This window comes from Mesocricetus auratus, unplaced genomic scaffold (genome assembly GCF_017639785.1).
Source record: "Mesocricetus auratus isolate SY011 unplaced genomic scaffold, BCM_Maur_2.0 Super-Scaffold_15014, whole genome shotgun sequence".
NCBI lineage: Eukaryota > Metazoa > Chordata > Mammalia > Rodentia > Cricetidae > Mesocricetus > Mesocricetus auratus.
The window spans coordinates 78683203-78695791 of NW_024429186.1; the positions used below are offsets into that span (position 1 = coordinate 78683203).

General features: G+C 38.7%; 1 protein-coding gene across 6 annotated transcripts in view; it reads right to left on the reverse strand.

The window, feature by feature from the left end:
* Crppa (CDP-L-ribitol pyrophosphorylase A) overlaps positions 1-12589 on the reverse strand; it is a 267060-nt gene that overhangs the window by 88117 nt on the left and 166354 nt on the right. For 5 of the 6 annotated variants that reach the window (XM_021230698.2, XM_005076215.4, XM_013117804.3 and 2 more), the window contains exon 9: positions 7871-8002. The exons of the other annotated variant lie outside the window; for it this stretch is intronic. In XM_021230698.2, coding sequence (XP_021086357.1) covers positions 7871-8002 — 132 coding nt within the window. The remainder of the gene's footprint in view (positions 1-7870; positions 8003-12589) is intronic. 6 annotated transcript variants of the gene reach the window in all.

The following is a 12589-nucleotide window of genomic DNA, read 5'->3' on the forward strand; positions in this document are numbered from 1 at the left end:
ACAGAAATAACAGCAAAGACGATTGGAAACACTCTACTATTTTACAAGGACTGGTTCTGTAGTTTGTTTTGTGGCCTCTTACTTCAATTTTCCCATTTCATCAAGATACCACGATTTGGAGAAAAGCAGGCATTAAATCAAACTTTTAGCAATAGCAGAGAACAGTGAATGTGTTGGGCAGTTTCCAGGAGGTCAGGTGACTCTGTATGAGATGTCTACCTTTAGTAACTCCATAAGCAGGCCTTTCTGACGGTCACCAGAGGTCAGTCATCGGCTTCCTTGTGTGGTTAGTTCTCACTTACAACTCTATTTTCAGGAAAGCTTCCCTGAGCTCTAGGACCCAACACTCTCTGGGTTATATATTTTCAAGCAATGAATCTCAAAGTTCTCAGATGAAATACTGCCATATTACAGGTATCAGTTTGTAATGATTCAGACCTCATGGATCTAACTGAAGGATTATAGTTGTCTATAAATAAATGCATTCTGCATTGATACAATATTCTAAAAATAATTGTTAAATTGTGGCATGGTAGGGGAAAATAATGAGATCCACTAAAAGTGTATGAGAGGAACATTTGGTAAATATTGCTGAGTGATCTCAATTTTTATATTTTCAAATATTCGCATTTCATTCTCAATCTATCCAAAGAAACTCCAACATCTGTACATGTTTAACACTATTTTCATAATTTTTGTGGTATTTGGTTCTCTATGCTGAAATTTAAAACAAAACAAACAAAAAAAAACTCGTTGAGTTGATCCAAGGTAGGCAATGCAAAATCCCCAATATGAGATAATATACTTAATTTTTCGTTTCCATAGCTGTCTCCCATTCCTTCACTGGTATCTCAAGTTATTCTCCCTGCCAGTTGCCTAAGCATGCGGGAATACAGGCCTGTGATACTACTCCCTGCAAGTTCCTGTGATTTTTCTCATAGCTCTGAGACCCCTGAACCTAGTATTACTATATAAAAAAGGACAGCAGACTTCTGGAGGAATTTCTCGCTTCCTACGCAGAAGCTTTTCCACATTAGGTAACTTGGCTTAGCAGCCAAATGAGCACTACTACCATGCCCTTAATTTCAATGTTTCTAACATATTTTGTCTATCAACCATATCAAACAGTCTATGAATAAGTCTTCTTTACAAATGTGATAGGAGGAAGAGAGGGGCAGGGGAGAGAGGAGAGTGCTTTTATAGTATAAATTGGAAAATTATGTTAAATATATACATATATATATCCTTATAATTTCAAATTTTGTTCATCTCCCAGGACGTGAACCTCACAAGGACTGAAAGTCACTCTGAACTTGACCTTGTGCTCAGTATGGTGGGGGGTCTGTAATGATAATGATAAGCCAATACGCAAGGTGGGTGGCTAGACTCAGGATTACCGAAAGATCTGAAAGAAATTGAAAATGCAGAGTTTGAGGTTGAACCATATGAAGCTACAATGCTGCAGAATGCCTTTGAGGTTTCTTTGGAATGAATGACTTACATTTAAAACATTTGTTTTCATTAGTATGTTTAATTTAAACTTGCTATCTAAGAGGACATAGCTATTTAAAATTGAGGCAAAAATTTAAGTGACTTGAAAATTGTCTCATGGTTGAAAAATCAAAAGCAAAGTTTTGGCTGAATATGTTCATTTCACTATTCTGTATGTTTAAAAACTCATATGTAACTTATCTGTCTCCTCTGTAAAATATAAAATTTAAAAATAATGCTACCACTACACTGTGTCTGACATGGATTTACTTACTGAAAGCAACTGTAAAATTAAGTTCTACCTTTTGGCTTTCAACATTCCACTGTACCTGTAACCAATGCACTCACATAGCCAGTGAGAATACACACTTAGGAATACATATATTTATAAGCACATTTATATATATATTAATACTGGTTACATATGTAAATATTCATAGGCCTACTTCATTTGTGAATACATGAATTTACATGGAGACAGTCAGCAATAAATTAACACATAGTCCATTATATTAAACTTTGTATTGTGGTTGGTGGAATGTGATGGGGCTCCTGACAAAGTCAACTTTCATTATCTGTGCCAGTGTGTAACACCCTCCCTGAGTGAGGGCGGGGCCTGGGAACTGGCTTCCAGTCCACAGAATAAAGCAGTGACAGGTGGCAGCTCAGCTGTGTAGGTAAGGGGGCGTGGGAGTTCAGTCTTGTTGAGAGTCTCCTTTGCTCACTCTGCTTTTGTGAGACCCTCTGTGAAGAAGATCCTGTGAGAAATAAGAACTGAATTCCCAGGACAATACTCCCCCCCGCCGCCGTGAACGCAGTGAACACTGGGCTGGAAAGGGGATTGTTTCCAAGAGGACCTACGGTGATTGCAGCGACGCAGACACAGATAGTCATCAGAGACTGTGAGGTAAAACTGCCCTCAGGATTACCAATATCAGTTATACGGTAAATGACAATGAAGTGTATTCCCAAAAGAACTAGTTCAAGAATCATCCATATTGCACTTCCTGAGAGAATGCTGTTTTCATTTTCAGATATAACCTGTTCCTTTTTATCACAAGTAAACGTAACAAATCAGCGTGACTAATATTGAATTTCATTTTATATATCCGAGTAAGTTGATCTTATTGCTGTTTTTAGAATCTGTCAAGTGAGTCAACCACACTCCTTAAAAACAGTTTTGTTTTCAAACTTAGACAAAATTAAAGACTATATTTTTATGACTTTCATATTTTCACAAATGACTAACTCTGAACAACAGAAGTCCAAGTAATATTAACAAATGAAAAATATTTTATCTAATAAACATTCTGCGTACAGAAAAGGATAAAGAGGAGGAGTCTACTTACTCTGAACAGGGCTTGTATTCTTGTAAACAGTTTGGTGTGGCAGGTTTGGGGCGCCTGACTCAGTGCTGTGGCAACAGCCATCTCTTCACTCAATTACTCAAGTTAAATTCCAAGTAACTGCTCACTGAAGAAAACAAAAGCTAGCCTCCTCAAATCTCACTGTGGTTCTTGTTTGTTCGTTTGTTTGTTTGGTGTTTGTCAGCTTACAGACATACCTACCTACCCTATGAACAATCCTGTGCTCTTAAAGGATGATACCAAATACCACTTCAGATGGAAAACAAATTCAGTCTTTGGACAAAGAGATATATTAGAGATGTTGGACTTGTTTTGCATTTCCTAACAAGGGCACTTGGAGTAATTACAAAGATTCAGAACCAGAATGTTTCTAGATGTCCTTCAGAGTACACACAAGACTTCCAAAACAGACAAGAAAGGATTTAACCCATCGAATACAGTAATCTGATACATTTGTGGTGTAAGACTTATTTACATAATTTCATTCAATTTAATGTTGCTCTAAGGCTTCAGTTTTTTTAGTTTCATATCTGATTTGGGCATCTTATAGGACTCTCATAAGTCTTTCACAAATAATTACTAAACAAAAATGTATAGAAATGCTTTGTTAGCTTTCCTTTATTGCATGACTTCAATATCTGTAGCACCATTAAAGATGGAATTCAGAAGCAGATCCAGTGCGATGGGCCTGAAACTCCCGTTTCCACGGTGTCTTTCTGCAGCTCTCCCAACTGGCACAGTCTGTGCCCCCTATGAAAGCATTCACCAACTCAAGTGTTCCTTTCTAGACTTCCACTGTCTCTGGTCAAAAGCACCAGAAGACTACTGAGCAGGAAGAAATAAAAACCCAAACACATATAGACTAAACTCCAAGCAACCTGCTATGCTGAGATGTTGCCCCCCACTTTCCTGCTGTATCTAGGTCCCCTCTGCTTGCCTTCCGTTTTAACTTTATTATGATGTGCAAAAGAAAGGAAACATTCCCTCTCTAAACTATACTAAAGTGTACTAACTCTAAAACAAAATTTGTTAGTGAAATCCATAAAAATAGTACAGTGAAATTCATGGTCATACAGGGAAAAGGGAAAACACCAACCAGCAGATTCAGGTTTCAGATTTAACTTGCACCAGAGTGAGACCTGCAGAGTGTCACTTGGCAGAGCTGGCACATTGCCCAGCTCTCCATCATGCCTGCATACATTTGGTGGCTTACTTGCTTGCTTGCAATAGGGCTGCACTATATAAATCAGGCTGGTCTCAAACTCATAATCTTTGTGCCTACTCTCTTGGCAGATTCTACCATAGCCAGCTTCACACACGCTTTCTACGCTCTACATTTTACATATGCAGTATCTGGGGCTTGAGATCTTGACCTAAATTGTCAAACACTATACAGTCCGACTTCTTTAGTACAGAAGCAAACAGACATCGATTCATCATAATAGCCAGTCATATATTCATAAACATTTTAACTTTAAAACCCTATGGTTGCTTCTACCTTGAATACCCGAGGTTGTAAAATACATAAACAGAGTGGAGAATGACAGGACTTTATAATGACAAGACCTTAAAATTTTATTATTGTTCATGTATAAAAATTATAAATAAATAAATAAAACAGATGTTATTGGCTTAAAACATTCATACCTTAGATATCAGATTTTAATAAATTAATTATATCAGACACATATTTTCAGATAGCTAGAATGCATTCCTCCAACAGAATTTTATGTTTTACAACTCAGTGAATGCCATAGCAAAGTTGGATTAAAAATAATAAAGAATAGGACTTCATTTTTTCAGAGTGTCTCAAATTCTTGATCCTCAAACTCCAGACCCCAGGCCTCACTGGTGTGTACACCATCTGGGTAAGAGTAATAATCTTTTTGGTTTTACAAGACAGGGTTTCTCTGTATTGTTTTAGAGGCTGTCGGTCCAGTCTGGCCTCGAACTCACAGAGATCTGCCTGCCTCTGCCTCCCGAGTGCTGGGATTAAAGGCATGTGCCACCAATGCCCGGCTCAAGAGTAATAATCTTTTACTGGCAGAGGTGCCTTGAAAGACTTTCCAGGCTTTTTCTCCATTCAACCTTGTTCAGCTTATAGAAACCTGGCTTTGAAGGTCTCAGCTCAGAGTCACACAGATCTGTCTGAAAGCAAGCAATGCATTCCAGGTATTTCTGTGTACCTCTCAGGTACACAGACACATAGTTAACCACTTGCCCCTTGCCCTGTAAGCAGGCAAAGCATGCTGGGTATTGGAATAGCATATCAAGGCTGCTGGATTATTCAGAAGGCAAAAATAACAAGATAAATTTAAACTGCATATAAGAAATTTATAATGCATGTGTGTTCCATGTGATATTTGAACACACTTAATACCCCGAACTATTCATGATTTAGGAATTAACCAACAGGGCATCTAATGTTCTACTTGGCAATTCTACTCTCCACTGGAAAACTGGCTGCCATGCATACAGACACCTTTCACCAGATGTGAGCTGTGGAGCCTGGAGGTCCCAGAGATTGGACATGCTCCTTCACTCTCCCATTTTAAGCTTTGTCTAAATAAAATCTATTTTGCATCTGCACAGTATGGTGTTAGCATTACTCATCCATGATTCACTTGAAAGCATGGAAAAATAATTTATCTATAATTCCTACCATATTCATATACTATAACCAAAGGTAGAGTGAATTGAGTAGGAAATATTGAGTAGGACATAGATTTAAGTTTTCCCTACCAATCATCTGCCTTTGAGAAAGAATAGTATCTCTGTAGGCCTTGTATGGCTTGACTTTCAGAGCCTTTACAGTTCCAACATCTTAGATTTCCAGAAACCTATGTAAACTAAAACATGTTACCTTTTTCATGGCTAACCCAAGGTCGTGTTTACATATTTGAGAAGCAATGCTTATACATCAAGTATAAGAACCCTGAAATATTGTCCAAAAGATGGTCTTCACATTTTCAAGACTCACTGACGTGCAGAGGCAAGCTGATATCAATCTTAGCTCATCATCTTCCTCCCTCAAACTTCCAGGTAGTGTTGAAAATGCCCCACCATGCCTGTATTAATATGATCATTATATTTAAATAAAGTTTATCTATTTATAAATATACCTGCAGGCTAGTAACATACCTAAGATAATTTCACAAACTGTAAGCTATACATTAAAATATTTTGCTGTTTTGCTGACATACAAATTTTAAAAATTTGTATTTTTATACACACATGCACAAATGTGTGTGTGTGAGTGTGTGTGTGTGTGTGTGCATGTGTACCCACATGGACACATGTATGCAGGTATGTGTATAGGCCAGAAAAAGGTTTCAGATTACTTGGAGCTGGCATTACAGGTGGTTATTCCCTGCCCAACTTGGATGTTGGAAACCCAACTCAAGTCCCATGAAAGAACAAGCTTCTTTAATCCCTGAGCCATCTCTATATCTTCTACATAATTTTAAACATCTGTGATTACCTGGAAAGCCAGTAATGAATCACATTTATTCCAAACCATTCCAAAAGCAAGTGTCAGACTTGCTAAACCATCTCTATGAGAACTCACATAACATAAAGCAATCACTAGTCTGATGACCTTTGGTCTAGGCCTGTATAAGTCTACACAGGTCTATGTATGCGCAGAATGTAATTCCAACTTCTCTATGCAACTCTGTTGGAAACCCCATTCATTTGCACAGAGGTGGTCAGGAGCAGAGCACCTTGCCTTCCATTAACTAACCTGTTGCTATCAGCATTGTCACAAACATCTGTCTCTAGCTGAGAGCTGTGCCTCATCACAATCTAAACGCCAGGCACTTGTTCTAAGAACTTAAATAACATACAAGGGAGAAAGCACTTCATCACCAATGTTATGAAAATGACATAAAGTTAAGCCTTTTCTCATTTGCTACAGGATTTCCCATAAAATAGAGGACATTAGTTAAATGTGATGCTTAAATTTCAATTTAGAATATAATTACAAACTAGATCTGGCAATCCTATGAGGGCTACCTAATGGTATTTGCCAGCTTGAATATTTCCTTTTGAATTTTGTTTTTTTGTTAATTTTTTGCGTGTTTTATATATGTACACTATATTTCCATAATTTTACCCCTCCCTTTCTCCTCTCCAGGTTCTCATATGGCCCCTACTCCCTCTCAAATGCACGGCTGCTTCTTTAATTATTGGTACATATGCATATGTATACACACACACATCTACCGAGAACACATCCTACTGAGGCCATCAGTGTTGTTTGTATGCATGTATGGTTAGGACCGACTGTTTATGATTGGGTAAGCTATCAGGGAGTTCTTCCCTTGAGAAAACTGACTTTCCCTTTCTCAGCAGCCAGCGTCGCTCCTCATCCACGGGTGGGGCCTTGGGCAATTCCACGGTGCCCACTGCTACATCAACTACTGTTATCATTATGCAAGGCCTCCTTTAGGTGAGCACAGTACTGAAGTTTCATGGATACAACTTTCCTGCCATGTCTAGAAGACACTATCTATCAGTAGGTCCCCTGGTGCTCTGGCTGGTGGAATCTTCCTTCCCCTCTTCCAGGAGTTTTCCTGAGCCTTAGGTATAGGGATTGCATCACCGATGCGTGCGTGTGTGCATGTGTGCATGTGTGGGAGGGTATGCATGTTCTCTGAGCACACCATACATGTGGAGGACTGAGAGGACAGTGTATCAGTCCTTTCCTTTCACCTTGCACGAGACGCTGTTGTCACTGTGTGTACCAGGTCAGCTGGCACAAATATTTGGAGATAATCCTGTCTCCTGTCTCCACCTCCCATTTCTCATTAAGAGAATTATGTTTACAAACTGATCCTATTTATACGCAGGTTCTTGGGATTCAAACTCAGCTTCTCATCTTACATGCAAAACCTTCACCAACTGAACTTTCTCCCTAGCCTCTACCATCAATCTCTCTACCATCCACATCCATTTGTTCTATCAAAATCACATAAAAACACGCATTCTATAAATGTGAACACCTTGCATACCTGTGAGTGGTTTATGAGGAGTCCACTTAATAAAACATTGCTCTTTTTCACTTCCTTTGCCAAGTCCCTAATCCACACCAGGCTTTCCATCTTCTGAGTGAGTGGCACTAAGGTGAAGTCGAGGAAACACACCTGTGGGACACAAGCAGATCATTGTTCTCTTTAGCCTTCCTTTCGGAGGAAAGCAAAACACAATTGCAATATTCCATTAACTTTGTAACTTCAGGTCAATCATTTCCAATGGCTTTTAGGCAATAAATAACTAACAAATAAATGACTCCTCCTTTTTAAATATGAAATCAATGCTCATTAAGAATACATTGAAAATATAAAATTCTACCATTATGTTGCAAATAATACTGGCTTTACAAGAACATGATTCCACTAATTAAGTTTAACTAATGATGTATAACAAGGTTCATTATTTCTTAGCCTATAAAAAGCTAACAAAATTAAGGGAATAAACATTGGAAAGTATTTTAGAATATCTGACATCTCTAGTAAATAATCATCTATGTCTATAATAAACCCCAAGCAATTTTTATGGAACATTGCATTTAGTAATGTCAGTATTCTGGAAAATATGGCATTATAGTAGGGAAGGACTCAGTTTTCAAAATGGGGCTGGCCATTTTGAACTTGGGAGGGTGGACCTGGGAGGAATGGAAAGTGTGATTGGAATTCAATGTGTGAAATTCACAAATAATCAATTAAAATATTATGTTGGAGGAAAATAAGTAAAAAAAACAATTTAATTGAAATGCAAAGGATCTCAGAGGGAGCCTTCCTTAATTCTACAAATTATTACAGTCTTTTCCAACATAATTTTGCATTTAGTTTTTTGAGACATAGATTCTGTATGTAGTCCTGGCTATCCTAGAACTCATTCTGTAGACCAGTCTTGCCTTGAAATCACAGAGACCTGCCTGCTGTTGGCTTCTGAGTGCTGGGATTTACTGGGTGCACCACTACTGCCTGGCCCAAGATAATTTATTAAGAGAAAGCATAACACAATACTCTTACAGGAAACAGCCTAAATCAATAGTTCTCAACAAGAGGTTCACAACTCCCTTTGAGTCAAATAACCTTTTCACAGGGGTTGCCTAAGACCACTTGAAAAGACAGACATTCACACTATGATTCCTAATAGTAGCAAAATTACAGTTATGAAGTCGCAGTGAAATAATTTTATGGTTGGGGGTCATCACAACGTGAGAAACTGCATTAAAAGGTTGCAACATCAGGAAGGTTGAGTACCATTAGCCTAAATGATGCAAAGAAAACGAATAAATGGGTGCCTTCTTTTAAAGAACCTAATTTAAATGCTTTTTTTTCAGAATTAGAAATTTCCCTATGGCATACGCTTACTAACCAGAAACAATTTAATGTATACCATACCCTCATGCTCCTCTATGGAAACTACCCTTCTGTCCTGCTCTCCCACAAGGAAATATATTTCATAGCACACATATATCTTATTAAGTTCCTTCTGTAGCATACAGGAGTGAATTTTTCCACCCTAACACTGCATTTTACTTTTCCAGAGAAAAGTATTTACATGAAACTCCGCATTATTTCTTTCACTGCTGGATATTACGCCTAGGGCCTCACACATAATAAGCATGTATACAATTATTGAGCTATGCCCCAACTCCTATAATGCCCATTTTGAAGACACTGATACAATAATTTTTAAATAGATATTAGTTCAATAGTTATCCAAAAACAATGTTTGAGAACTTTTCATTAAACATAGTTAATTGAAAAGTATATACATGCAGCTTTTCTTTTAAAAATGCCATAAACACAGTTATATGCCAAAGAAATAATTTTAACATGACATTCCACAAAGAAACTAAAAGAAAAACATCAAGAAAAGCAAGTATATTTCAAGGAAATTAAAAACAGAAAGACTTTTCAATGGCCTAACCAGCTGACAGTCTGGGATGAGGAGATGCGGTCTTGGAATCTTGGACTCCCTTTTTCCTACCTCTGCTTCCAGAAAAGTCAGAAATGGATAGCTTCAGCTGTCTTATCTCTTTTTTTTTTTTTTTTTTTTTTTTTTTTTTGGATTTTACGAGACAGGGTTTCTCTGTATTGTTTTGGAGGCTATCGGTCCAGCCCGGCCTCGAACTCCCAGAGATCCGCCTGCCTCTGCCTCCCGAGTGCTGGGATTAAAGGCGTGTGCCACCACCGCCTGGCCTCAGCTGTCTTATCTCTTGTCTAGTGAACTGCAGCAGGACCGGAACTGTGAATGCACTATAAATGCCAGACTTTCCACCAATGCAGTTTGGCTTGTAAATTGGTGTTTGGAACCCAGGCCCTCAATGCCCACTATAGCAATAGATGTTGGTTCCCATTTGAAGTCCTATAAAGGATGGCTCACCAACCAAGTTAAACTTGATGAATTGAAGAGACTTGCTTATATCATTTATCAAACTTCATCTTCAGAGTCTCCTTCTTATGGATTTGCAATATTTAGGTGAACCAGAATTGCTGGTGATAGGCCGGAGAACAAAAAGCAAGCTAACTTACCAAAAATCTACACAACTGCATAAGCTGTACTCACGGACAGGACTTAAAGTCAGGGTTCGATTAGCAGGTATAAAATCCTCTCCTTAGTAATGACAACAGAGACTGTACACCTTAGTAGTAAGCCACCTAGTCTTAAAGACCACTTCTGTATGATGCTTCAAAATTGTCTTACCTTCTAAATATGCAGAAGTACCAGTACCACATAAATGTCATAAAATGCTGCTGGCTTGCTGTGGACCTGCCAAGCCCAGGTTCAAGTCCTGAGACGAGGAAACGCATAGGCACAAAGAAATGAAGTAGTGTCCGACCACCAGACGAGTTTCAGACAAGTGGCTGGCCCCAAATAACTTGAGTCATCGTTATTTATACTTCAAAAACAAGCATGTTTTTCCCGCCCTGCAGCATTAACTTCTGGTAAAAACAAATATGTCAAATTTGTTTTTCCCCAACTTTACATCAAAACAACGTTTAAACCAAAAACAATATTCAGCATTCTGCTAGCTTGGCCAGATACTGAGGCAGGCTCATCCAGTCCTCACAAAGTTAAAAAGTGATAAACATAGGCACACGTTTTCAACAGCCACAATGCCACTCAAAACTTAACACAGCGTATTTACAGAAATGGGAGAGGGGTCGGCAATAAGCTGCCTGTACACAGCTAGCTCACATTCCTCAACTGCATATTAACTTTTATGGCCTCTGACCCTGTCACCATTGAATCAGAACTGTCCCTAGCATCCGGAGCGACAGCTGCTATTTCCAGATAAGAAACATAAGATGCATTAGCTCCCAAAGCATTTTAGGGGAAAATACTTGAGAAAAATGGGGTTTCCCAAAATGGTCACATGTCCCATGCATGAATGACAAAAATGATACTAAAACCTCCAAGAGAATCATCAATATTACAAGAGAGAAGAGAGTGCCCAGGCCACGCGGTCCCAGCAGTGCCCGCTGAAGTCCATTGAGGCTTGATGAGTGAGAGACTGCCTCCAATGAGCTTTTCCTCAGGGAGACCTGCTGGACAAGTACTCATATGCTGTTATGAAACTAGGCTACTGCCAACATCCGCTAACATGAAACCCATAATGTATGTGTCTGGAGTGCTTTGCTTTGGGAGTGAGGGACCTGGCCAATGTGACTGCTCACCCATTTACATATATGAAGAGTAATTTTTTTGTTCAGTATAAATTTTACCAAATGCTTTTTGAGGTTTTTAAAACTCTTATTTAAAGGGGGATGGTATTCATGGGGGAAATTTCTCAAATAGTGACCACACAAAAGCGCTTTAATTCAAATTACAGCTCCCAAAGATATTTAAAATGCAGAAAGGAGAAAGAATGGGAATTCTGATAGCCTTACTACAGAAAGGATGATGGTCACTCTGCAAACAGAGCTCTGTGTAGAAAAGCTACCAGGAACTCTGCACAGCAGGAAATGCGCCTGCCAGGGGCTAAGTCTGATCTGGCAGGAGTGGCACATTTCTAGTTTCCCTGGAAGCTGAGGGCATTCTTCCCTTTCCTTTTAAGGTTGTAATTCCCTATTTTCCCTGGAAAACTCATCTATGAGCTAATGTAACTTCCAGACTGGCTAATACCAACCCACACTTGCCTACACAGAGATAAGAATTGTTCTTACAAAACACACATTTCAGCAAAAACACTATGGTTGAGATCAAGAATGTGGTACAGTTGTTTCCTGAGTTGCTATCAGTTGGTGAGATGTGTCACCTGCATAGGAGACTTCTGTTCCAACTATAGGTCTGGAAAATGAAGCATGCCCAAGGGCTAAGATATTACATAACAAAACATAGGTGAAAGGTTCAGGTCCCAACCTTGAATATTTACTGCACGCTGAGCTTGTGCTGCCGATACGATAAACTTTTTAAAAGACACAGATACATATCATCACGTTAACACATTTTAACCAGGAAAAGTAGGCTGCGTCCCAATACTCTCATTTACCAGATGCAAACACCTGATGGTATTTTAAAGATGAGGACAATCTCTGATAGATGTTCTCATTAATAATATAATCTACTAAAACATTTTTGTGTTTATTTACTTGCACATCATAGTACATGTGCGGAGTCTTACAACACCTTGCAAGAGTTGGATCTCTCTGTTCATCACATGAGCTCCAGGGATCCAATTCATAAGGTTGGACTTGCAAGCAAGAACCTTTACT